This window comes from Streptopelia decaocto, assembly GCF_964273445.1.
Source record: "Streptopelia decaocto genome assembly, chromosome: 5".
Taxonomy (NCBI): domain Eukaryota; kingdom Metazoa; phylum Chordata; class Aves; order Columbiformes; family Columbidae; genus Streptopelia; species Streptopelia decaocto.
The window spans coordinates 3,366,790-3,394,091 of record NC_138659.1 but is presented as its reverse complement, the minus strand read 5'-3'; the positions used below and the strand labels follow the sequence as shown (position 1 = coordinate 3,394,091).

The window sequence follows — 27,302 nt, the reverse complement described above, 5'->3', positions numbered from 1 at the left end:
CCAACCCGCCTGGACACCTTCCTGTGTAACCTCATCTGGGTGTTCCTGCTCCATGGGGGGATTGCACTGGATGAGCTTTCCAGGTCCCTTCCAACCCCTGACATTCTGGGATTCTGTGATTCTCTGTGCATCATCTCATGTGCCAGCGTTGTCCTTTGTTCTGAGTGGCTTTCCTTCCATGGGAGTTCTCCCTATTTTACTCAATGACTCCAAGAGAGTGTCCTTGCTCCAGCCAAAGAGTTGCAGCTTCTGCTGGAATCACCACTGCCAGCACTTGAACATTCATTTTGTTTGGATGAGGTGGAGCTGCTCTGTGCTGAGCTCTGGGCGGCGCGGCCCAACGCCCGGGCTGGCACGCCAGAGGCCTTTGCAGCCACCTCTCTTCTTCTGGCTAGGACGACAAGTTATTTCCTCTCTTCTGACAACTTGTTCCTTAAAGTTGGTGCTTGGATTTCTTTTTCTAGGTTCTAGTATGTATTACATAGGGTAATGAAGTTTAAGAATAGTAGCTGGCTGTCTCGGCTAGGAGTCTGGGATTTGTCTTTGTGAAGACGTGACCAGAACCAGACATGGCATCATAGCTGCTGATGTGTTTCTGATTGAGCTAATGGAATTACAATCATTTCCATATTATGTTCTATCCTGTTCTTGTTGCTGCCTAACAGCTTGTTTGCCTTTTTTCCAGGCTCCAGCTGCACATTCTCTTCAGGGAACTGTTGCGTTTCTCCAGTGCCCTTCTTGAAATTAGCACTAGTCTGGCCTTACGAGAGCGTATGAGTAGTTAGTTGTGTCTATATTGGTCCTGGTGTTGCGTTGACCACTCACCTAATAAATTTCTCATACTGCCAGGGATTTACAGAAAATCTGCATGTCTGCTCTTGTGCAGTGTCTACTAATGTACCGTATGCTGGAATTAATGGAAAACCGTGAGCTCTCCTATCTAGCATTTTGCTCTTATAAAATAACCTACTTCTGATCTTCTGCGTTTGCTTTTTTTTTTCTGTGAAAGAAGATGTTTCACACCCCATAAACATTACCCACCCTTCTGTGTGAGTGTATAGGATGCTGAGGCTATTCGGAGAGTGCAAGTAACAGAGTTTCCCAGTTTATACGGTGAGCAGGGGGCATCAGAAAGGTTGGTTGTCCTCAGTGAGGAGGGTGCCTCGAGTCAGCAAAACAACAAAGCAAACATGTTTTGTTTTGTTTTTAAATACAACAGCAAAAGCCGGTTGTTCATCATCATCATCATCATTAGCAGAAACGTAAGATCCAGGAGGAGTTCCTACAGGACTTGCTTGTTTTGGATGGGCGGTGTGTTGTTTTTGTGAGGCTTCCTCATGCAGTTACAGGAATGAAATGGGGAAGGAGGTGGTTGAGGGTTTTGTTTCATTTTCGTGGGAGGGGGTGTGATTGTCATTGCTGTTTTAAATTAGAGTAGGTATATTTATCCAAAAACCTCGTCATTTCTCCATGCAAAAAGGCTTATGTTTAAACTGGCATTTGTATAACAAAATGATAATTTTAGGGAATGGAACATGAATTTGTTGACACTGACCTTTAAGTTACTTGTGTAGTGAGTGGAGAAGAGTGAGATCCTGAGTGCCTTGAATCGCTGTCTAGGGAAACCGTTGTGTCTCCTTCGGCTCTGAAGAGATCTTCGTTCTGTTAGATGTTACTAATAATAGCACATAAGTGCCCCTGTTTGCGTTAATGAAGTTCTAGCTATGCGTGCAAGGACAAATTTTATGGATAAAACTGTACCAACGACATGCACAGATTGTAATACAATAAGGCTCAGCATACGGAATTCTAGGGCATAATAAGACAAAACAAAAGAAGGAAAATGTCAATAGATGGGAAAAATGACGTCTTAATTGAGGTTTTGGTTGCACAAAAGGTGGAGTAGGAAGGAGCGAAAAGTCTCTAAAGACTTCTAATCACGAAACATCTGTATTACTAAGTTTAAAGTATAATGAACAAGCAAATAGGCTCTTTGGTGTGAGTTAAGTAAAGGATTCTCCCCTAGAGGTTTTATTTCCAATCTGAAAATTCATAGAAGCACAAAACCTACAAATATTTGTTGCCAGAAATATGCCACCGAGTATCACAAAGTTCTCTTTGGAGTTTGGAGACCAAGTATCAAGCTGCTGTCCTTTCTGCTTCAGAGAAAGGCTTTGCAGTGCCTTAATCCTGGGATGTGTGCGGATAACATTGGAACTTGTTAAAACATTGAGCGTTAACATTGTAATGATTGATGAATCCTTGTGATCTGTATTTATTAAACCAGGTTCACTTGTTCTCAGCGTTGTTCAAAAAGTACAGAGCTTCCAGTGCTACACGGCGTGTGCCCGTGGGTCACCCCTTCACACCCTTCTAGGTGCACTGGAATCAAAGTCAAAGTCACTCCAAAAGAATGGTCTGGAGGAGTAGTTTAAAACTCTTTCGAAAGAAGAGAAGAATATCTGAATAATCCTATCAGCTTCCTTAATATTAGTTGCTCTGGGAGTTTAAAATTGAACAGTTTATCAGTCTCCTAATGATGTGAATCTCTAAGTATCTTGTAGGTTCTGCTTTGCTCCATTGCTCAGTATTGCACGTGGCAGCTAACTGGGATTGTGGGCACGTTCATTTCCCTTTCCCATATCTTGCTATTATAGGTGTTGTTTTATCTTTTCTGATTGGCTTCTTGATCCCTTTTTTGCTCCCCACATTTCTCAGGCTCCAGAGACTTATGCACCTCTGTAGGAATTACCTACATCTGTGAGGGCAAAAGCCCGTTAGGTATGAAGGAAACCACAGATGGAGATTTTTGCAGAGCACAATGAACTTATTTTCCCACTTTTTCCAGTGAAATTGATAGAGATTTGTGCAGGGAGGTCCCTTTATTGTTTTGAAAGTAATATCTTGTTGTCAGTCATTTGCTTTATCAGGTTTATATCCTGTTAATTATCTCTCTAGGACTGAACAGGCAGTGGAATGTTATTTAAGTATACTGCAATGAGCAAAACTTGCAGTATTAAGACTGAAAAGAAGGTATAATACTCTTCAGTAGTTATTTTACGAATAATTCTAGTTTGTTTTACAGTAAAGATTCTGCTTCCTAGAACCCACACCCATTTCAATGGTCCATCTACATCTGCAGTTAATGTCAAACCTGCGAATATTCAACTGGAATTACTGGGAAAATAAAAATAGTATTTTATTCATCTGTGATGTATATTGATTTTTAAACAAGCAGGTGAAATGTCTATTGATTTGTATTTATTTTAAGCAAGTCGTACAGTGGGATTTAAGCAGACGAGGCGTAACTGCTGCCTCTCCTTCCTACAGAGGAGGATTTGAGTTGCTTTACCTCCAGCTGAGAATATTCCAACACGGTTTAGCAAAGCGCACGTTACCGGGGCTCAGCTCCCAGCCAGACAGCGGAATTACTATCTCTAAAATACCGCTGTTTTTTCTCTGAAGATACATATATTTTTGCCAAATATCTGATAGTTTTTGTCTCTGTGTGAGCATCTCAGTGTTTTTCTTGGACGAATGTCAAGTTGATGTTTTAATTTGCTTCAAAGGTAAATACTTCTACAAAAATAAATGATAGAAAAAATCATAGTCTGATTCATTATTTAAGAAGATAGAGTGTTACCTGTGACTTGCTTTTTTTTTCACCATATAAGTGAGAAAAACCCATTTCAGATGTTAAGTCTAAAACGTCACTTGGCATATATGTAAACCTGCAGTAGCCCCAGAAGCTGCACTAGGGTTACTTTGGGTTTATGTACCTTACTTAAGTCCCCACATAGTCAGTCATGTGTCATTTCTGGAGTAGATGATGGTTTTGCTTTCGGATGTTAAAATTCTGAATTCAACAAAGCCCGTCTTAAAAATAAACCCATAAATCCTGCAAGTTTCGATCTGAAGGGGCATCTTTCCTCTGAATAAACTGAGATGCTTAAAAGGCAGTGGGGGATTTGTTATGATGTTTTAGCCCCAGGAACAGGATTGAAATGGAAAGCACCATCTTTCCTTTGCTGGGCTTTCAGTCCATGAGAAACAAGATGTTCAAAGAACTTTGGACCTGTTGCTGTCAGAATACATTGGAATTATTTTATCCATTTCTAAACTGCTTTATTGAAATTAAAGATATCTATTATTACAAATTTAAACTTAGAGAATGAACGAACTTAATTCATTTTTTGTGTATGCAATGGATGGTTTTACAGGATCGCTTTAATTCCGCTAACAACCCTTGGTTCTGGCTGCTGAAGTTGCACTTCTCTGTGAGAACCCGGTGAGCGCCATTGCAACTGGTGGTAACGTTAACGTCTAACTATGGGTTAATGAGGTGAACGTCTAAAGAAAATAAACCAAGGATTTGGGTTGGTTTCTACATAGGTAGAAGGCTGTTAGTGAAAAGTTAGATCTTGACTCTTTCTTTGCAAGCTATTTAGGTTATTTCTGAAGCATTTTAACATCTATAACAAATATCCTTTGTATTAAACATCCTCTGACATACATGGCAAGCACATCAAATCGTAACTTCTACTCTGAGAAAAGCTATTGAATTGGGGCTGATAGTGAAGTGGGATGGGCCGAAAAAATGACATCAAAACTTGATGTGATACCTCATGCTCATGCAGAGCTATAGAGCTGCTTTTTAGGTGCTTGCATTACTTTTGTACTTAATTGTTGTGATGTACTAAAAATTTGCCTGTTGGATGGTTTACACTTGAGAAGTTACTTTTTCTTTCCAGTACATGTAACTTTTTGTGGGTTGTATGAAATGTGTATTGGAGAAATATGGACCTGGGTTCTAGTTCTCCTATAGGACCTTAAGGCCGTTGAGTTAAAACCAACAATGTACGATGGACTTCTTGAGTGCCCAGGAGCTATTGTGAGCTGCATGATTGAAACATTGGACTGAAGCTGGAGGTGTGAACGGGGTGTTGACTGAGAGGAGCTGTTGTGAGATGTGGACAGAGGCAGGAGAAGCCCCTTCCCAAAGCTTTGGAGAAGAGGATTGTTCAATGACATTTTTTGATGAATTTGCAAGTCTCGCAAAGACTTCAGAAACTTATTCTATACCTGTGATTACAGACCTTTTCCTAATGTCCAACCTAAACCTCCCCGGCACATCCTCCTGCTGTTCCCTTGGGTCCTGTCTCTGGTCACCAGCATCACAGAATCCCAGAATGTCAGGGGTTGGAAGGGCCCTGGAAAGCTCACCCAGTGCAATCCCCCCATGGAGCAGGAACACCCAGATGAGGTTACACAGGAAGGTGTCCAGGCGGGTTGGAATGTCTGCACAGAAGGAGACTCCACAACCCCCCTGGGCAGCCTGGGCCAGGCTCTGCCACCCTCACTGGGAAGAAGTGTCTTCTCACATTTAAGTGGAACCTTTTGTGTTCCAGTTTATACCCATTACCCCTTGTCCTACCATTGGTTGTCACCGAGAAGAGCCTGGCTCCATCCTCCTGACACTCCCCCTTTCCATACTGATCCCCAGGAATGAGTCCCCCCTCAGTCTCCTCTTGTCCAGCTCCAGAGCCCCAGCTCCCTCAGCCTTTCCTCACACGGGAGATGCTCCACTCCCTTCAGCATCGTTGTTGCCCTTTGTTGAAGTATAGTAGAAGACAGAAGTTTGAGATTGATTAATATCTTTTGTCTTCATATGTTTTCAAGAGACTTCATATTTATAATTTAAAAGCAGCAGAAGGAAAATCCTAGCCAGAGCAGGCCCTTGTAATAGAATCAGCTGTTTCTGTCAGTCCATTACGGAGCACACTAATCGCCCATCAGAACTAAAAGTCATTAGGCGCAGTCTGCAGTTTCTCCAGTCTCTGCTTTGGGAGTGAGCGCCTGTGTTTTACTGGTACTTTAATGGGGGATGAATTTTCCTTTACTCTGAAACAGATCTCTTGGCACAGAGTAAGTCTGAATTACGCAACTGTATTAAATGTAAGGTTGCTCAGAAATAAATCTGTGACAGATGTTTAGATGTATCATATGCTTTTCCATATGAGAAATCTCAGTGATCCAAAAACCCTGGTTCACTTGACATTTGCACAATTTATGATACACCTGCGGGACAAGACTGGAGATGAGGTCAGTGAGCGCCTGTGGTTCCCAGCCCTGCTCTCTTTCATTTTGAAAGCAATAGATGGTGCTTTCCCGAGATACGTTCTGCCTCCTCTGCGCCTGGAGATTGTCCTGCATACACCAGTGTAAACCTTTCACCACACCCAGTTTGATCTTTAAGTTAATCTTGGGTCTGGCCTAGCACCGCTTTGCAGTTTCCCGTTTTATATTCCACCTCAGAGCATCGTCACATGTTGTTCCCTTTAAAATTAGGGTAAGGTTGGTGGTTGTAACAGCTCTACCTCATCAAAACTGAAAGGACCGTTTGATTGCCCCGTTTTTGTTTTCTTTTGTCTTTATGGTTAATTTGAATATTCCTAAGCAGATAAAACTCCTCTTAGAAAGGACGTGTGAAAGAGGTGACGGAGACCAGGCTTGAATTCGATGTTGCTTTTTCAGTGACAATGTTGTTTTCCAGAACTAATTATAAAAAAGCCGTTGTCTGAAAGGAGTCACACTAAGTGTGTAACCAGCTTATATTTCCAGGGGATGAATGCCTTACTATACACATAATACACATGTAAAACTTCTCTGGCTATTTGCTTTTGCTGGAAAATATATTTATAATGTGGGAATGAAGCAACAGAGCCCTTTCTTACACCACTTCTGTCAAGGATTTATGGTTCAGTGTGGCTGCAGTTTAGAGCCCGGCAGCCACGAGCAGGATCAGGGACTATTTGCTTCCGAGGGCAAAAGAGAAGTTAAAATTCTGTTGTGTGCTTACAAAGGAGTAAATACTGCCTGGCATCTGCTTACTCCGTATTTTCACGTGGTGCTCAGCATGTGGATTTCTTTATTAAGCGGATGATCGCTTCTAACTGTTCCTTTTCACAAAGTCACGGGAGCAGCCTTTGCGTGTCCTGCCTCCCCTGCCTCTATTGGGAAGCCGTGATTTGGGAGGGGTGAGCTGCAGTGCCTCATGTCCTCTCACTAAGCAATGAAACGTTACATCTGCTGCTCCTCTAAATAATGTCCAGTCAGAGCAATGTAATTAACCACTGAACTTAATGGGTGCCTCGTGAGGTTACAGATGCTATCAGTCATAAACTAGATGAAGGAAGGGGAGCTTTATATGCTTGGAATTCCTTTTAGGGCTAATTACTAAATATCTTTAGAATTGATTGCTTATGCTTTCAATTTCTGAGAGTGTTTTCACGTGATCTCTGTGGAACGGCCGTGCTGCAGCTTTAGGGGAGGGTGGGAGGCACCCCCATTGTTGAGGCTTTTTGAGGAACTAATAAGTTTATCTCTTCTCCCAGAGCTCTGCTATTAGGAAACTTGGTCTTATTTCAGGGCTCGCTAAACTGTATTGCGAGTCTGGTCTGACACAGGTTTTCTTTTTGTCTAAATTAGTTGAGAAATACACAATTGTGAAGGTAAAATTCTGTAGCCTAACGTTGGCAAAGCAATTGGAGGCATGGGGAGAAGCCTCTCAAAACCAGCCACCAGAACCCGATATGTGCCTTTCTGCTTCCAAACCCGTTACTCCGGGGAGAAACCAGAGCAAACAGAACCCTTGGGACTGTTGTGAGGTACCTGCTGCTGATATTCACATTCAGCTGGCCCGGTACCTTCTCTTGGTTCAACTACAGCGCTGGAGATTGTCGCTCAACTAATGTATTTCAGTATGATTTTTGTGGTAATCCGTGTTCACAGTATTAACAGTGCACTGAATGGACACGAGCTGGTGAGCAGGAGTTTCCATGGGATGCGTATTTTATATAACTTCTATGTAGGATAAACCAGAAGGGTCCCCAAACTCACCAAAAACGATGCTGGGCTTGAATATTCAGTTTTAAATTCAGCATGTTTAAAGGGTTTTATAAATAAAATGGGTGGTCAGGTACCATTGCTGGCAGCTGTCAATTATTTTAGAAACAGCCTTTTAAGGAGTAGATGTGTGTGTATAGTGGAAATGACAACTGACTTAATCATAGATTAATATTAGTAGGAGCCAACAAGGGCGAGAATGCAACTGGATTTGTTTATTTGTAATTCTCTTGGCATTTTTAGCAGCTGTGGCTGTTTCCTTGTGGCCGCTGCATGCCCAGTCTTGAAGGAATTTTTGGTGCAAGTCAAGACAGTGATTTTGAGGGCAGTTTCTAACAATAGCGTCACAGCTGCGCCGCGGGACGTCTCTCAGGTGACACTTTGCTGCATTTCCCCAAATTTTGTACAGTGTGACCTTTCGACTTAAATTTCTGAAGCTGGTGCAGTCTGGCAAAATGAAAGGGAATTTTGAACAGTTGCTCCTGTTATTTTGAGTGAGCGTTCAGCGCTGGGCAGGCGGTTTCACACATAGGGTAGAGCAGTAATCTGCTTTATGGCCTTGTACAACTAGAATTAAGTAATGAGGAAGATAAATGAGCTGTCTAAGCTGTGCGCTTTATTCCTCTCAATATGCCCGCTCCCTCAGGCTAATTTGTGCAAAAATATAAAAGGAAGATTTGGAACATTTATTAGGGGTGTTATTTCTCAGGCTTTAAAACATAACTTGCCTTTTGTTTAGAACTCCATGCATCTCGCTCTTCATTTCATTGATCCACACGCACATTTTGGGGAGCTATTATTGTTTATTTCAGGGAATAAGTTATCATAATGGTCTTCTGAAGCGACTGCTGTTGCAGTTTATGGGTTATCGGTGTTACAAGAGAAAATTCAGCTTCTTTCTTCTGCTCTGCTGTTTCTTTCAATGCTTCCGCCCCACATCTAAAACTCTGGGTTGCAAAGTTCAAGCTGTAATCTTTAAATTTACTTTTTCCTGCAAATCACAGTATCACAGTATGTTTGGGATTGGAAGGGACCTCAGAAGATCATCCAGTGCAATCCCCCCATGGAGCAGGAACACCCAGATGAGGTTACACAGGAACATGTCCAGGTGGGTTTTGAATGTCTTCAGGGAAGGAGACTCCACAACCCCCCTGGGCAGCCTGGGCCAGGCTCTGCCACCCTCACTGAGAAGAAGTTTCTTCTCAAATTTAAGTGGAACCTCTTGTGTTCCAGCTTGATCCCATTACCCCTTGTCCTACCATTGGTTGCCACCGAGAAGAGCCTGGCTCCATCCTTGTGGCACTCACCCTTTATATATTTATAGACATTAATAAGGTCCCCCCTTAGCCTCCTCCTCTCCAAACTAAAGAGCCCCAGCTCCCTCAGCCTTTCCTCACACGGGAGATGCTCCACTCCCTTAATCATCTTTGTTGCCCTGCGCTGGACTCTCTCCAGCAGTTCCCTGTCCTGCTGGAACTGAGGGGCCCAGAACTGGACACAATATTCCAGGTGTGGTCTCCCCAGGGCAGAGCAGAGGGGCAGGAGAACCTCTCTGACCTACTGACCACCCCCTTCTAACCCACCCCAGGTACCATTGGCTTCCTGGCCACAAGGGCCCAGTGCTGGCTCATGGAATGACATCTTCAAAACATCATCTTTCATGTGCTATGTATCGTATGAAAAGAAGTTGGGCAAGTGTATTTGAACAGGACTGTTGCTACGGATTTTTTAGCCTTGAGAAAAACAAGGGAGTTGATAGTAAATTAGTTTTCTGGCATGTAAGGATTGAACATCTGTTGCTGTACCTGCTGTTCTTGATGTGACCAGGGTTCTGAGAGGTTCTCTTTAATTTTCAGAAGCCATTCGCTGTTTAACCTCAGCTGAAAAGCTTAGGATTGAATATGAAACCAGCTCTTTACTATGAAAAGAAAGAGACTGCTGCCTGACTGATAGCATGAAATTAGAGTGACCCCACGCTCTTAGTCCCAAATAACAGAGATAAGAGTGAATCCTGCGGCGGAAATGAGACTCAGAGCATTGCAAGTCACTCATTGCGCCTGGGCTGGGTCATTCCTGAGCTTGGGCAACTCCGTTCACCCTCCCGGGAATGTGGTTTGCAGGCGCCGTCGTTATTGTCATTGTCATCAGCCAGGACGTGTGGTTTGGTGGGCTTTGTTACCACGAGTGGGTTCAGTCTGGCTCATGGTGCACTGCGTCAGGTTGTATTTTGGGCTTGAAAACATGATGTAATGTACAAAATAGGGAGTAGACGCTTCAGCCTACTAAAATATATATGACATGGGAGCAGGCACTGAAAATATTCTGAGGAAAGTAGGAATTCTCGTCTGTTTTGAGATGTGTTCTGAAATTATTTTAGGTCGAGTAACCAATACCCTTAATCTTAGGAAAGCGCTGAGGTTAAGTGATATGACAGGTTAGCGGGCAGCTTTTGGAGCCATATATTCTGGACAGGTTAATGCACAGATGTGACCTGGGTCATTAGCTTCACTTAGGAAGAAGGAACTTCATGCTGCCCAGGCAGGAGGGCTGGTGGGGGAGGGAAAATCAGCTGCTGCGTTCGGCAATTGTGCTTAACATTTAAAGGCCTTTTAGCTTTATTTTCTTCTGCAGTAACTATCATTTGAAATAAACCCAAAGGCTTTTTGTTTTCTGACTAGTAAGAGTTTTCTAAGCTGTGGAGAAGCGAGAGATTGAAAGATGCTGAAAACATTAAGCGCATCATTGGCCGATTTGTGCGCCACAGGTTTGAAGACTGATATGAACTGATTGTTTGGAGAAGCAGACGCCTGCTGGCTTACGAGCTGTGTAGTTGTGCGTTGGGTATTTTTGTGTTTTGCTTTGTTTTCTCCCATTTGATTTTCTATGTTAACATACCCTGCAAATGACACTTGTATTGACACGTAACTTCTGTAGAGGTAGAGAACAAATTCAAATAATACATTTAATTTACTTTGAACTTGTAGGATGTTTAGGGTGACGCTGGCTGGGCAGATACACCCTTAACTATTGTAGTGCCACGTGTTGTCCTGATGGCTCTGGCAAGCTGGCCCCATGAAGGTGACATTTCTGGCCAGCTCGGTGGGCACTGGGAAGATGTGCTGGGATTAAGGCATCCATGGCAATCCAGGATTTGTGTGATCGCAGCAGAAATTCGGTACAGCGTGGAGAAGGGGCTGGGAATTAATATCCATATCTGCTCAATATTTGGAATGATGCTGGCTGGAGCTTGGCTATTCATTTTCTGTATTTTAAGCATCTCTGTAGCTAAGCAGATGATCTAAGAGTATGATCCTAAATTTAGTCTCTAGAAAGTCAGTAAATTATAGAAAATATCTGCAGCATATTCCATAGGTTAGTCTGACATTCAACACAGATACACTTTTAGTGTTGCTGTTTAAAATTTGTTGCTGATGGGTTTGGAAAACAAGTTCAGATGTGGTTGTTTGTAGAGGGAGAAATTGAGAAGTGCTATTTTTAATCACCATTTGCAATGATACGGTGGGAAGAAGGAAATTATTCTTCTTGACAGATTCTGATAGGTGAAAGAGAAGCTTAATGTGGGGTGTGTTTTTTAATCACCATGAAAAATTCCTTCCTGTTAATCTGATGGATGGATTACGGTTTGTCCTTGCATGGCCAGGTTGTATTTTCCATCAGAACTGGAGATTCCAACCCTCATTATAGCATTTTTGTAATGCAAATGGTTACGTATGGGAAGAGATTTAATTAATCCCCTGCTGGTTGGTTGTATCCCCCAAAGCAAACATAGCAAAGGAAAGAAAATGAAAACATGAGTGCATGCTACCAGGTCAATGAGCGTCAGTAGAATTTCATCATCTGTGAAATATTAACTTATTAACTAAAATATATTTGCTGTTATAGCTGTAAAAATATTTGTCTCTTGTCCCAAGCAGTATGATATGGAGCTGCCTCGCCAGCGAGCCAAGGTCAGGGGCAAGCTCAGGATCGGATTGTCTGCGCTGGCAAAGATGCGGAGCATCCTGAGCGTGGCGATGGTTCTGGGTTGGGTTTGGAAGGACTCGGGCTGAGCTGCCATCGGTGACTTTGCCTGGGGGGCCGTGCCGTATGTGCAGCTTCCTGCTCAAGGACAAGTCACACGACTGAGAGAAAGCGACAATTTTGAGTGATGGGCTCCTGATTTCATCACACGTTGACAGTGTAACATATCTGTTTAAAAGATACGGCTTGTCTTATAGGGCAGCGAACAAGTAGATTTCCAGATTTGATTTCCATTTCGTGTTGTGTGCATATATCCATATGCAAGAAGGCAGCGCTCCTGTCCCTAGAAACATTTCTGTTTTCAGGCAGTTCCTGTGTACAGGAGATCACAATGGAATAAATGTCCAGTACCTATGCACTAAATATATTATGTAAACAGAAAAGTAATGCTTAAAATTGACAATATATTTCCTCTTTTACCTTCCATGCTGCCTCAAACGTGGTAGGGCCTGAGAGGACCCAATCCCATAGTGAAACCTGTAGTGTGTGTGTTACAGCGTCCAACTGATTTTATATCTGCGTGATCTGAAATAATAAGAGGAAACAAATATAAGAAACTTTTGGAAGGAGGCTATTCAAAACAGATTTTTTCTAATTTCCACAATGCTCATTTTCTTCCCCAAGATTCATTTTTAACCAGTTTTCTCAAAATCTGCTGCCACTTTCGGCATGTAGAGATCAAGTTGCATGTTTAACAATTATGCCTTGAAATACGGAACTGATACCAAAAAATAACTTTCAGAACAGTGTGTTCCCGTCATTCGGGTACTGCAGGTTTTAATACACTTCTTATTTTTTAGGATCTATGAGGGTAGTTTTTTGTTTCCGACTCCCCAAGTTCTGTGTGAATAACGTGCAACAAGCTTTTAAGATGTTGTTTATCACTTCATGTAAGTCAAATACAGATATAAGCCTCTATTTTGAGGGTTATATTGTTGAGCTAGAGAGCAGGTGGCAGGGAGGCTGGCTGAAGTAATAATGGTCATATATATATATATATATGCGTGTGTGTGTGTATATATGTGTGTGTATGTGTGTATATATATATATATATACATACAGACACACGTACTGGCAGCACAAGTGCTCAGGGAGGCAGATGTGCTGTCAGAAGAGACAGTTTGAAATCTTCAATGTTCGTGTGTCATTCTCATCAGAGGAATGGTCTTAATTGAAAAACCTCTTTTAGGATAAACTAACATATTGACTTAAAGGATTCTAGCTGCACCCTGTAAATAGCGTTTCAGACCAAGTAGTCTCAGCTCAGCACTCTTTTATTAGTCATCTTACCTCTTAAAATGTGAATTATTTTCTCAGTTTCCGTGGACATGTAATGCCAAACTGCTTTGTGGAGTGGGTGGAAACCGGTCAAATCACACCACCTTCTTCATCATTTACTATCTATAGTAAAATAGTTAATCTGTACTATAAGACTGATTCTGAGTAGAGTTTCATCTTTACTATGGTACTAATAAAATGCTGTTGGACTTTTACATTTGGCATAATTATTTAATCAGTGATTTTGTAGCACTAATTCATGTGTTAGAAACGACAAGGCCGTTTTTAGCTGTGAACTCGCAGTTGGCCTCACTGCAGACATTGAAGCGTTCGGCCCTTTCGAGACCCAGCTGGGCCTCCACCCCATGGGGGTGTCCCCATCTCTGCCCACCCCATGGGGGTGTCCCCATCTCTGCCCACCCCGTGGGGGTGTCCCCATCTCTGCCCACCCCGTGGGGGTATCCCCATCTCTGCCCACCCCATGGGGGTGTCCCCATCTCTGCCCACCCTGTGGGGGTGTCCCCATCTCTGCCCACCCCGTGGGGGTATCCCCATCTCTGCCCACCCTGTGGGGGTGTCCCCATCTCTGCCCACCCCGTGGGGTATCCCCATCTCTGCCCACCCTGTGGGGGTGTCCCCATCTCTGCCCACCCCATGGGGGTATCCCCATCTCTGCTGGGCATTTCCTTGTCTGCTCTACCCCTGGAGATCCACGGTGTTCTCCTGACAGTGGACATCCTCAAATAGAATCATAGGATTGTTTTGGTTGGAACAGACCCACAGGATCATCGAGTCCAACCATAACCCAACTCTGGCACTAAACCACATCCCTAAAAACCTTGTCTAAATGCTTTTTAAACCCCTCCAGGGATGGTGACTCCACCACTGCCCTGGGCAGCCTGTTCCAATGCCTGACAACCCTTTCCATGAAGAATTTTTTCCTAATATCCAATCTGAACCTCCCGTGGTGCAACTTGAGGCCATTTCCTCCTGTCCTATCACTTGCTACTTGGGAGAAGAGACCAACCCCCTCCATGCTCCAAGCTCCTTTCAGGCAGGGGCAGACAGTGATAAGGTCTCTCCTCAGCCTCCTTTTCCCCAGGATAAACAGCCCCAGTTCCCTCAGTCACTCCCCATCACACTTGTGCTCCAGACCCCTCACCAGTTTTGTTGCCCTTCTCTGCGCTTTCTCCTCAATGTCCTTCTTATGATGAGGGGCGCAAAACATAACTGCCCTAAACCAGGTCATCAGTTCTGGGCGCTGGCTGCTCCCTTCTTGCTTCCATCTCCAGGCGTTTTCTCTCTTTCTTCTTCCCTGGGATGCAGCTCTTCAGACACCAGCTCACTGGTGATTCGGGAAAAGCAAAGCTCATGATTATGCTGCTCATAGTCACGTAACTTCCAGCTTGGATGCTTTAGCGCTGGCTCCGCTGTTCACGGGCCGGTTGGACTGTAAGACGTGCTTGAGTCCAGCTGCTTGGGGGTTGTGAAGGGGAATTTAAGACTAGCACGAAATGAGGCTCAGTGGAACAACAGGTATAAAAATTGATTGTTGTGATTGCGCTTTGTTGCCAAGACCACAGGGGTATTAAATTTGAGCTACTGCCTATTGATTCCACGGTTGCACTGCATTTGTCAAGGTGGAGGTGCAGAGTGAAACAATTGCTACATGGAGAGAATAATATTTCAGTTGCATTGAGATGTCATGTGCTGGTACTTTTTTCCTTCCTTATTTGGGAGCTCAGTTGATCGCAGATTTCAAAGGATGATCTCGGGAACAAAGCCCACGTCGGTCCTTGTTTTAAACGTGAATGTGTTTAATCCTGAGTTATAGGAAGCGTTAAAGGTAATTTTGTGTGAGTAAAACAAGCGTACAGTAAAGGAAAAGGCTTGTCCGCTGCTGTTATGGGACCACAATTCCCACGGTGTGTCTGTAAATCACAACTGGCAGGGGAACGTTCTCTCCTTCCTTAAGTGGCTTCTCAGCCCTAATGACGAGAGCAAAGCTTGTCAATGGGAACCCTAAAGCTCAAGAAGAAGAAGGTAGATCAAGAGATGTAAAGGTTGCTGCTTTTCCTTCTCAGCCAGTACCATGAAATTCGAGAGCTTTATTCACTCATTCTGAACATTTCTGGGGCCAACTGTTGGAATAAATGGAAATGCTCCATTTGAATAGGAAAAGCACCCTCTGCTAAGCACCTTGGGTACATCAGGTCGTCTTCAAAGAGGAGAAATTAAACACATCTGCTCCTATGCTGTAAGAAATACATATGCATAAGTAATACACTATATACACAAACAAAATAATATATAATAACTGTATCTTACCTATTTATCCATTTGCAGTGGCAAAAGGCTGTTATTGCTATGTAGACTTAACGTTTGGAAACTAATTATTTCTAACACATGAGAGTGGAAGAAGTACCTTTTTAGAATATAAACCACACAACCTGTTATAGATGCTAATGATTTATTATCTTACATACTTGAAATGTTTTGATTAGGTCTTGACAAGTTTGTCTGATGACAGGAATGTATTTCTTGATGCTGCGAGCTGTCAGCCCTGTGATAATTCACGCATGAGACTTGTTAAACTGTAATGAAGTTTTGAATCGTAGAGAACTCAGACTTAAAACCAACAAACCAAAACAAGCAAAAAACCCATTAAATCTTAAATATGTTGTTATTTTTTTTCAAGTTCTTGTAGCTGTAATTTTTGGTATTTTTGATAAGTAATGTCCAATGTATTACTTAACAGACCAGTCATTGACAGCTTGTCAATAACAGTGTTAATCATTTAATCAGCATGTACACCAGAACTAAATACAGAAAAGAGGTTACCAGATTTTATGGATTTCTTGTTTTTTTTCTCTTGACTTTTTTCAACGTTCAGTGAAAACACTGACTTCATTTTATTGTTCTTTTTTTCTCTCTTAATGGGAATGAAACATAGAGCGGGTAGATCACTATTCTGCCAGTCACAAACGGGAATGGGCTGGACTCCCGGGGGGCGTGGCCTCAGCCGTGGGGGGCGGGACTGGGGGCGGAGCCTCGGCCGAGGGCGGGGCCGCAGCGGCGCGCGGGAGCAGGCTGCCACCTGGCGGCGGGCCGCGGCAGCGCAGGCCCGGCGGCCCCGCTGTGCGGGGGGGGCGTTGCGGGACAGAGCGCGGTGACCGGTCGTGGCGCTGTGTCCGCCGTGCCGGTGCCTGGCGGGTGCGCACGGGCCGTTTCTTTCAATGAAAATCTGCGTGTTCCCAGCCTTGCTTTGCTTTTGCTGCTTGGGTGTGAAATGTTGTGTTCAAGTGGGAGTTGTTTCATTGATCTTTTTCTTTTTTTGTGATATTGTATAGAGCACAAATAATGTGTATATAAAAAAACCCAAACCCAAACAACAAAACACAAAACCCACAAAAAAACAACCCCAAACAAAAAGAAAACCAAGCCAAAGCCATTCTGTTGCATTATTTTTTGCTGGTGGTGAGGATGCGGGAACACACATGCAGCAGATGCTGGCCATATTGTGTGCCACCCTGCGGGAAGTGCTTCGGGTATGATGCTCATGAGGTGTGTGGGACAGAATTCATCACTGCCTTATACATGTTTAGGCTTGAATTTCAAAGTGATATTCACTCTGTTGAGTGCTTATGACTTTGTGAATGCAAAGGCAATGATTATTGAGATGGGACGAGCAGCTCTTGTACCCCAGGCCTGCGCTGCCGACATGGGCGGATTCAGCTCTTGCGGTGCTGTGAGCAGTTCTGCGCTGAGCACGCGTTCAGAAATTACCAGCTTTTGATTAGTTTCCCCATAGTCATTTATTGATGAATGAGTAATATATAATAACAAGTCAAATTAACTCAAAGTTCTCTTTGTTTTTCTTTCCAGAAGGAGCTCAGTCTCCCCAGAAGAGGAAGCTTGTAAGTATAATAATTTTTTTATTCATCACTTGGTTTATTTTGAACATATATAGTTATTCATTTATGGAAATAATTTAAATGAGTAGATACTTTGTTTTCCCTGTTAGCATTTTCAAGAATCTGCCATGCGCTTGGAAGCAGCTTGTTTGCATTTCTCCGAGACTGAAACCTCTATTCATTTCCTTAAGTGTAGTAAGAAAAGTAGCAGCAGTGTAAGCTTACTCGTAATTATCCGCTTGAGCTGATCCGGGTATGGGAGTAGCTGCCGTGTCGAGTGCTGCTTGCACTAAACGTGAAGTCACTGATTATTTATGTGACATGGACAACTTTGATCGCTGCTCTTCAACAGCCTGTTGACAGAAATCGAAGTACACAGCTGGGGGCGGGCAGGTCGGGTGTTTGTGGGGCAGTCAACCTACAGATATTTCAACTAAGTCGCAAATATTGGAAGAAGTAGGCTTTTAAAAATGCGGTTTAAACAAACTCATTTAAAAATAAATGTATTATGATGTTTAAAGAATTTTAGCCAGCTAACTGTGTTTCAGTGATATGAGAGAAGTCAGCTTCTGCTATTCTGCTTGCAGATTGATGGCGGAAGAAACTGTGGTGTTGATTGCATTATATAAAAGAGAAGGTTTCTGTCCTGCCTGCTGTTGTGCTATGATTTAAAATTCTTTCCCAAAGCTTGCAGACTATAGACATGAAGCTCACAAAAGCATATAACCCTTCTTCCTCACGTTTCTGGTTCTAATGAGAAATGATTTTCAGTCTTTTACCATAAGCTTTCCCCTTTGTGTACGAAACAGTGTTTGGATAAAGCGGCGTTTGGAAAGTGCCAGTGATTCAGGGCTGAACAATACAGTGGATCAAAAGGCCTTTTATTTAAATGGGGAAGGCCAGACCTTTTTGTTTAGCTCATATGACAATGATAAACCAGCCAGGGAGTTATTTAAAGAATATGAAAACCCGACTGAGTTATTTTTTAACCAGTGTGCCTTAAAGGGCAGCGTAACTGTATTTGATAGATGTTTAAGAAAGGTGGTGGTCATGATTTGAAGATCGCGAACGTCCTCTGAATAAATGAGGGAGTGGTGAGATACCAATAGGCGTTTTGTTTGAGGTAACTTCTATATTTTTGTACAAAACTTTTGGAATTGAAATTGAGGATGCCAGAGATATTCCCAACCCTCGGCCAAGCGTGGGGGTGAGTATGACCCAGAACTACTCATGCGTTTACATTGGAAATGTCTGAGATACAAAGCGCTTCAAACGTGTGGTGTTTTATTTAGCAGGAACTAAACCAAACGACTGGGGTTCTTTTCTATATTGACTTAACACCTTCAGTTTTCATTCCTTCACTTTTCATCCACGGGTGAGTGCCTTTTAAGCCATCACTGTCTGAAGAAATTTAGCAACCCGTGTCAGGGAGATCCAGGCCATAAATTTTAAGCACAAGGTTGCATCTACTAGGGAGACTGAAAATCTATGAAGAATTGAGATGTCTTTGGTTAGTTGCCCGTGTTATCTAGTTGATGATTTAATTGCAGTTTTTGGAGCTACAGATTCTGCAGTTAATTCTACCAAATGATTTCAGTAGTGTGTATATGTCTGTTGATGCTGTACTGTTAAGCGTGCAGGCTCACCGGAAAGGGTCTCATGGAGCTGATGTACGTGATTGTGTATCCCAGTACCACATTGTGTATCCCAGTACCACATTGTGTATCCCAGTACCACATTGTGTATCCCAGTACCACATTGTGTATCCCAGTACCAGATTGTGTATCCCAGTACGACATTGTGTATCCCAGTATCAGATTGTGTATCCCAGTACCAGAGTGCTCACTTGATTTAAAAAACGAATCCACTCTCAGCCTATGAATCAGGAATTAGAGAAATTTATATCAAGAAAAGGCATAATTGTAATCTGTGTGAGAACATATGTTTAAAATATACATATAATATGTATAAATTTGTTTAACCATTTGGTCAAAAAAGGTGGCCTAACGATGTGTTAGGCAGTTTCCAGTTCTTCTGGAGGCTGTTCCCTGCCCGAATGAACAGTGAACCTCGTACGCAAAAATAAACTCTGAAAAGAAAGCGTGTTGTGGGAAGGTGGTGCTGCGCTGGAGCTGGTGAGCAGGGACGGTTATGGCCGTGGCTACATCCTGACTGTCATTCTCTGGCTTCTGTTCGCTGACAGGAGCACGAGCAGCGATTGACAGGAGGATGGAGTATCTGGCTTGGAGCCACAAACCCTCAAGAGCTGTCTCCATTTTCTGCACAAACTCCAGCCTTTGAAGCAGCTCAGTAGCGATTGTATTATATAGAAATATACATCCCTTCAGCATTTTTCTGTGTGCTCAGTCTTGGGGCTGGGGTGCATTTCCTACTGTAAAAAGATCATATTTGGAGAGGAAATAATTATTTGCCAGCCAGCCAGAAGCAGAAGGAAGACTTGATTATTGCTGCTTGCGAGGTGATTGCTTTGGCCAATTGTTGAGTTGGAAAGGTCAGGGACTCTGGATTAGCTCAGGTATTTATCATTACCCAATGGAGAAAGGCGAGCTCTTCCTGACAATGCTTCTAATTTTTTCTTTATCTGGCTCGTATTGCTTGGGTCAGTATTCGCTCCTTGTTCACGAACCAGTTGTAGTCATGGAGAACACCAGTCGCTGTGGTTGTTTGTGCAAAGGAAAAGGAGTGGAGTCAGATACCTCAGTATTTTTGGCAGGAGAGCATAAGGAGTCTTGTCACTTGAAGAAAACCATGGGTAGAAGCTGAACAGAATCAACGGTGGGATGGAGCCTGTGAAGCGTGTTGATGAGCGGCTCCTCTTCCCTGTTAGCGGAAGGAGCGCGCTGGACATCATGGCTCGGCCCTGCAGTCTAATCTTGAAATGATCAGCCCGGAGCGAGCAGGCGTGTAAGACAGATGGGGGAATTGCACGCAGGGTGACATTACGGGGAGCGCCTGATAATTTAGATACCATTTTGTTGTCAACGTGCTTAAAGTGTGTGTGTTTCTGCTGGGAGGTTATGTTTAATACATTAAAGGAAACTATACTCAACTGAGTTGTAGGCTGCAAAGAGGTTGAATAATACAATATGAGAACAGGAACGAGTAGTTATATCCTGTCTCTGGTGTGGTTCAATAATCAGAGTTCAAAGTTTTCCTTTGATGAATTATGCATAAAAATGTATTGCTTATGTTTTTCCCCATGCTTTGTTCACAAAAAAAATAATTACCATTCATGAATATTTTCTTTAATTTCAAATAGCGAACGTGAAGTGCTAGACCCAAACTTTGATCTCCATTGTATTAGTGGAAGCGGTTTAATTATTTTCAGCCATTATCCTTTTCTGTTCTCTTGTTGTTCTGCCATGTGCAGAGATTGGTGCACATGAGGCACATTAGAGATGTTCCGGGCTTGAAAGGACAAAGGTGGGGACATGGCGAAGCACTCGCGTGTGTCCGTGTGTGGAGCTGGAACCCGGCATCCAAAAGACCCGCCTGTGATGCACACATTCCCAACACCATCCTGGAGCTCGTTGCTTCTCCTCGTTGCCTCCCCAGCTAATCAGCGGTCAGTACATCGAGGTTGGGTTGTATTGAGCCATCGCTTTCTTGTTCTGCACCCCATTTTTAATTCCTTCATAACATGAACATTATTCATGTTTTTTATGAAAAATGTGGATTTATATTTGAAATCCTCACTTTTTTTTAGGATTACTATCTTGTGGTGCTGTCATTTTTGTACGTTCCAAACATTTTCTGAAAAGAAAATATTGATTTATGACTTTGTATCTAAATTTGAAACGAGTACTTTGCTCAGCAAACTCAATTCGCTAAACCAGTTTTTAATTTCAGATGCAATGCAGGTTATTTTTGTTAATTTTTTCTTGCTGTCAACTGTATCAAGTGTTTAAAGTCTGTATGCAAACAGAGAAAGAACATGGAGGCATGAGAAATAGGAAAAATAATTATAAAAATAGATCCAGTAAAAAGACACATTTAAATAAACCAAGCATTACAAAGTTCTGTTTTGATTGTGATAGGTGCTGGTAAGAAATAGTGTTTACCTCAAGTTTTTGTGTCTGTCTGTATGAAATGTGGTAACCAACCCAATAGTGTTTGCTAAAGATGTGTAAGGCTTTTGTGGTGGTCTTTATTCCTTCTAATTTATTTTTAAGGCAATTTATGCCACTATTTGGCTTGTTTTCTCTGCCTCCTCCTCCGCGCTCCCTTTCTACTTATAAACCTCCAAAGTCTCTTAGTTTCTACAGCCCTTGACATTTCACGGGGTGTTTCATTAAACGAGCCTTCATCAGAATTCGTTAAACTTATTGCCGCTTCCCAACAGTGAAATAACACCCAAACGCACCGAGGAATTTCTTTGGGAGGATACGCTGAATACCAGTTTATCTAAGTTTCTACTTGTATTCTTTTTAATCCTTAGACCTTGGAAACAACAACAAGTTTGGAGGAAAAAGGAAAATAATCTGGCCTGCAGTGCTGGTTTATGTCTTTATCTCAGCTCAGGTGCTGTGGGAATTTCCTCTGATCTGCGGAGAAATGGGGGATATCATTGCATTTCTGCGCATCTGGTTCTGCTGGGATTGATCGACGCCGCTTCCCTGCCGGGGCGCGTGTTTGTGCCTCAAGTGCGGAGAAGCCAAAGCGCTGGAAATGGAGAAAAACCACGGTTCTGGAAAGGAATAGGGAGCTTTGCTACTTTTGCGCTCTGTTCTGTCTTGGATCTAGAAGTGGAGTAAGAAATCACGGCTCCGTCCAGCGCGTTCGCTTGTGATACTTTTTATAGACGGGGAGGGAAATGGGTGGTATTTTCTGGCTGCTCCATCCTTCCAGAGCTACATAGAACCCATGGGCAGGGGATCAGAAATAACCGCTATGTGGGGCTGGCTCTGCGCGTGGAGGAGGCTCCAGAGAGCATCGCTATTCATATATCAACCTTTAAAATCATTTGAAAGCATTGTTTCTATAAGTGATTTAGTGAATAAGGGGGATTTTAGTGTTCTATATATACTGTAATCTCAGAGCCAAAGGATTTACAGAGGTGTTCATCAAGGATTTTTAAGTGAGAAAAGTATTTTCTGCAGTTTTTCTTATTGAGTTTCCACTACTTAAGCCAGGTTCTCATTTAATAAGTATAACAAAATTATATGTAACATACCAAGTTCATACCTATTGTTGCTTGCTGAGCTTTCTTACCCTGAAGGCACAAGGCTATGAGTTGTAATCTGGAATTTGACTTGGTTGATGAGTATTTGTGAGTAGCAGCCTTCACCTGCCTAAATACAACGCCTTAAACACGTTAAAGTCTATCAAAGAGATATATTTGGAAATTTTTTTGGGAAAGCTACCTTCTTACAAATACGCATTTAAAAAACTATTTTGGGACAGTTTTGTTAATAGCATGAAATTGATTTTGAGCTGATTGAAATTGCCATTTGCAAAGAAAAATGCAAGACTCGCATTGTACCGGGGAACGTTGTCTCCTCGTAAAGGTCGTTCCCCTTGGCTCCCCAGGCTGCTGCCATTGCTCTGGTTTTGGTGCTAGAATTCATCAGGTTTGTATCTGGAGCACAACTTGGAAGTTCCAGGAGGTGATTTAAGCTTCAGGCTGCGCTGGCTAGGAGGGGATTGATTTCCGAGTGGGGCTGGCGGGGGTGTCCCCTCAGCCGGTGGCACCAGCTGCTCCGTGCGCGCGGGGGACTCGCTGCCTGTCGCCCTGTGTCTTTCCAAGCTGCTGCGTGAGAGCTCTGCCAGAGGACTCTCCCGCGGGCCATCGACCCTTTGGCTCCCGTTGCTGTGCTGAGAGCGGCTGTTCTGCTCCTTGAACCCAGGAGGAGTTCAGTCGCGGATTTACCGCGGGCTCAGCCCCAGCGCCTCAGGACTGTATTGGCGGCAGGGCAGGTTTGTGCCTTGGACCTTTCTGTGCCTTTGTTTCGTACTCGTGGGCTTCATTCCCTTTCTCTGGATGCTACAAGGAGACTCATAGAACTATTTTTTTTAAGAAGTAGGTTTTTGACATGAGCCGGGTGATTAATCTGGACTCTGACTGAACTGCTGAGGTCTGTGTGACACTGGGGGGGTGTGAAGAGCTCGGAGCCGCGCTGGTTGTTCTGTGCTCTGCGCCGGAGCGATAACGAAGGGCTCTGCTGGCCGGCTCTAAGCCTCTTAGGCTGGGAAGGAGCAGAGCGTATTCGCACAATGCTGAAACGGAGGAAGCAGAGGCTCGGAGCCCCATCTCTGCGGATCCAGTAAGGACCGTCGGGCAAAATCATTGCACTTAAACATTGCAAATTGAAACTATGAACAAAAACAAGGCAGAATTTTCTGTGGCTGGCAGGCGTTGCTGTTATTTGTTAGAACTTTATCTGTCATGCTTATTTGGCTGGACACAGAATTTCATGTTACTTTTGTGGAGCATTTACCATAGATTATAGCCAAAAAGGAGCACTATTTAATCGTTTTTAAATGGGGTACATTATGGTTAGGTTTTGTACCATGCATTAATTAACGTAGTAAAACCAAATGTTTGTAACTCTTTCGAGTTTGATCACTCTTCAGATTTAAAAATCACCTTTAATAATCTGCCAGAAAGCTGCCACAGGGCTCGAATCTCCAGAAACCTTTGCTGCCTTTATCATTTTCAATTAGGAATGCTATTGAAAATATTCTATTTGAAGCAAAGAGAATCCTTATTTACATTTCTACACATGAAACTGAAACAAGCAAATTCCTTTTTATCGCTTGCATCCTTTATAAATGCCTTGAAATCTACCAATTTGAACTGCTGTTTATGATATCCATGATTATATTTATTAGTTCTATGGGTTAAACTTAGAGAAATTGCGTATTAATAGTATAAGTAGAGGAGGTTAAATGACCGTCACATAGGCAGCGAGGGGAGGAGCAGAGTCAGAGGCAGCTTAACCTTTCCTGTCTGCGCCTGGAAAGCTCATCAGCTCTTTAAGCAGAGATTGCTGCCGCCGAGGATTTCCAGTATGGAAAGGTTACTTGCTGGCAATTATTTGGATTCATTAGGAAATTTAAAACAAGAAAGATTGATAAACACGCTTGACCTCTGGACTTTCAGTGTAAAATATCTGAGTGGTAAACAAAACTGCAGCATGCCCCAGATTTCCCTTTTGTGCTTAGATACGGTAAATAGAAACATTTTTTATCCCTCAGAATAAAAGTTATAGTTGTAAAAATACAGCGGCACTAGTTTGTATTCCAATGCATAAGCGGGTTTGTAAGTTAACTTTTACTTTATTTCTAGTGGAGGACATCTCATCGTATATAGTTCAATAAAGTAGGTGTCTGAACATTTTATCTCTCTCTCTCTCTCTCTCTCTCTATATATATATATATATATATGGGCAGAGCCCACGGTCCCAGCCATAATCCCGGGGCTGCGCTATAAATGAGTCACTGAACCGCTTTGTGCCTCAGTTTCCCCACGGCTAAAATTAGAATAAAGCCATTTTGCAGCGCTGCTTCCAGGCTTAATGAGTTGTTGTTATAAACGCTGCCGGTGTTAAATGTTGTTTTTCAGTTAATGGTTTGGATAATTCGTGTTTTCGCAGTTGGATCTTTCTGTTCTTGCCACGGCTGTGACACGGCCCCGTGGCTCCCAAACCGCAGCCTGTGAAGGCTGTGATAGAAATGGTCCATGTCTGCTACTGGTGCCATTATCAACTTTGTACGTTTTTCTCAATGAGAAGTTTTACATGAAGGATTGACAGTGGTGTGTGTTCCACAAAGCCTGGGAATCGCTACAAAAAGAAAGGATTTAGCTAATTCGAGATTGGCAGAGTTTCATAGTGAAAAAGTAACGTCGAATAGATATTAAATTGACTAACAAATACATTTTGATTTGTATGATAATTGAAATGATGACTTTTGACCACTTATTTTATTGCATTTATTAAGAAGATATAACTGGTATTTTGGAAATATTTTATTTTATTATCGAAACAGAAGGTGTGACATTGACAACAATCTGTTTCTTTTCTACTGTGGTACCTTGTCAGAATCTCCTCTCCTTTGCTCTCCCGCTGCCGCGGAGGTGACGTCCAGCAGCCCGTGTTCTCTCCTACACCTGCTCCAGCTCTGCAGCACCTTAAATTCCCATTCAGTGCTGATTGTGCGCTTGTTACTTCTCCTCTAGTATTTTACCTGAGCTCCCAAGCCCAGAGCAATCCGTCTAGCCCATGCTACAGCCATCCTTTCCAGTGGAGGTAAGGACAGGTACCAACTAGGAACCTCTAACAGTTTGGTGTTGGTGTAACCATTTATGAACTTACCAGCTTTGTAGTTGAAGAGAATAATACCTAACAGAAAGGAACAGCCTTGTAGTCTTAATTTACTTCCAACTATTTAACGTTCGGGTTGACGTTGCTTGTTGGTGCGGATTTTTCTAGTTCATGTGTAGTTTAAGGCCCTATGTAGGGAAGAGGATAAAAAGAGGTAAGGAATGGGAACTTGTCTACCCGTGTGTGCATGCAAATTCCTGGTTGTAGCTTGCGCTGGCTTCCCAGTGCATGTGCAGCAAAGGAGCCCTCCCAGGCATCGCTCATGTCAAGAAAACCAACTTAAAAGTAAAACAGCCTAGAGTGGGGTCCTTAGAAAGCCCAGCCTAGGTCAGTGGGTGTGTGATAACACGCTGCGCTCTGTTCTCTTGCTTGTAAATGCACATGAGTGTCCTGTAGAAGCCAGCAGGCTGAACTCTCTGTCTCCAAGCATGGGCTCTGCAAAGCTTAACAAGTAAAATCAGGCCTGTTGTTGGCAGGCTTAAAGATGGGGTGCAAGAGTTTGTAAATGGGACAAAAGAAAGTCCAAACCAGCTCAGTTTGTATTGAAGCGTTTAAGAGCTTGGCTGGTGTATTTTTTCTTCAGGGTTCTCTCCCTCCTTTGTGTGCGCGGTTATGAAACCCGAGCTCAGGGTACCTACGGAAAACCTGAGCCAGCGGGACCATGGCAGTTCACATGCTGCACAGTGGATGTTGCTGCTCAGATTTCGGTTGCTCATCAGGTGGTAATTCAATCGCCCCTGAATCTAGACTGTTATTTCAGAGGGAGATTGCTTTTGCTGGCCAGCTCTGCTCGGAGTAACGAGAAAATGTGAAGTTGAGCTATTTTAGGCATCTGTCCCTCTAATGGAGAGTAACATACATTACATCTGTTGGGTGGAAATCAGGCTGTCAGCAAAGGAAAGGGACGGTGTGTGTCCGTCCTTGTTCTGCGCTCCCCGTCCCGTTCCCCGCGCGTTGGCCAGACCTGCGGCAATGTCTTAATAAGGTTCTCATTTGGGCAAGACTTGCGGTGAAATGAAGGGCAGTGACTAAAGAGCAGACTCCTGGCATTTTAATGGCATTGACATCAATATTGCTTTAAGTTATTTTTTTATTTTGTTTTTTTAAAATTTAAATGCTGGTCCTGGTTAATGTTCCTTTACAAGGGTGATTAAATGCAATTAAGTGCTGTTTGACATTGGGGCTAATTAACAGACTTGTAAATGCTAATTAATTATCAAAATTAGATTATTGTTAAAGGTCATTGGGAAGTGTACTTTCTGGAGAGGCTGTTAATGATTATCGATTATTTTCAAAAGCCTTTTTGGTATTTACTGCGTTTTTTCCTCCGAGAATCCTTCAATCTTCAGGCTTTCGACATGGGTCAGTGAATCATTTTCTCTTTAAGAGTAGTTCATAGAAAAGTCTTAGTTATATCCCACTGTTACTATGGTCTCTTCTTGATAACATTTTTCACATATGGGACCTTCAGCCATCTGCTCTCCATATACTGACTGGTTGATGACTCACAGATACATGGTTCTGTGGAAGAGCTTAGGTCTACTATAATAACTTTTTATTTTGGTCCTCGCTGCTTTCACCTGTGCGGCTCTTGATCCTGTTTTATCCTGCGGGTCTTTGTTGTAGTGTTGTTTACTTGGTTACGGTACCAGTGCCGCCCATTCCTGCTCGTTTAGAGCAAAGTTCCTCTGGGTCGTTATTGCTCTCCCCCATCTGCTCAGCTTAACACCCCCAGGTTTGCCAGGCGGTGCAAGTGATACTGGGAACTGGTGGAAAATGGCACTAAAAGAGCGTATGCCTTCATCTTAAATGTTCCTTT

At 43.0% G+C, this 27,302-nt stretch overlaps 2 protein-coding genes across 8 annotated transcripts in view; one reads left to right on the top strand and one right to left on the bottom strand.

Annotated features, from left to right (window-relative positions):
• Positions 1-27,302, bottom strand: part of PRDX1 (peroxiredoxin 1) — a 350,258-nt gene that overhangs the window by 192,923 nt on the left and 130,033 nt on the right. The gene's annotated exons all lie outside the window — the stretch shown is intronic.
• The window catches only part of MAST2 (microtubule associated serine/threonine kinase 2), a 186,906-nt gene that overhangs the window by 64,675 nt on the left and 94,929 nt on the right, over positions 1-27,302 (top strand). For 4 of the 7 annotated variants that reach the window (XM_082054630.1, XM_082054629.1, XM_082054631.1 and 1 more), the window contains exon 4: positions 17,110-17,141. In XM_082054630.1, the coding sequence (XP_081910756.1) occupies positions 17,110-17,141 (32 nt within the window). Of the gene's footprint in view, positions 1-17,109; positions 17,142-22,903; positions 23,423-25,201; positions 25,409-27,302 lie in introns of those variants that run through there. The other 3 variants (XM_082054634.1, XM_082054633.1, XM_082054632.1) reach the window with 2 other exon arrangements.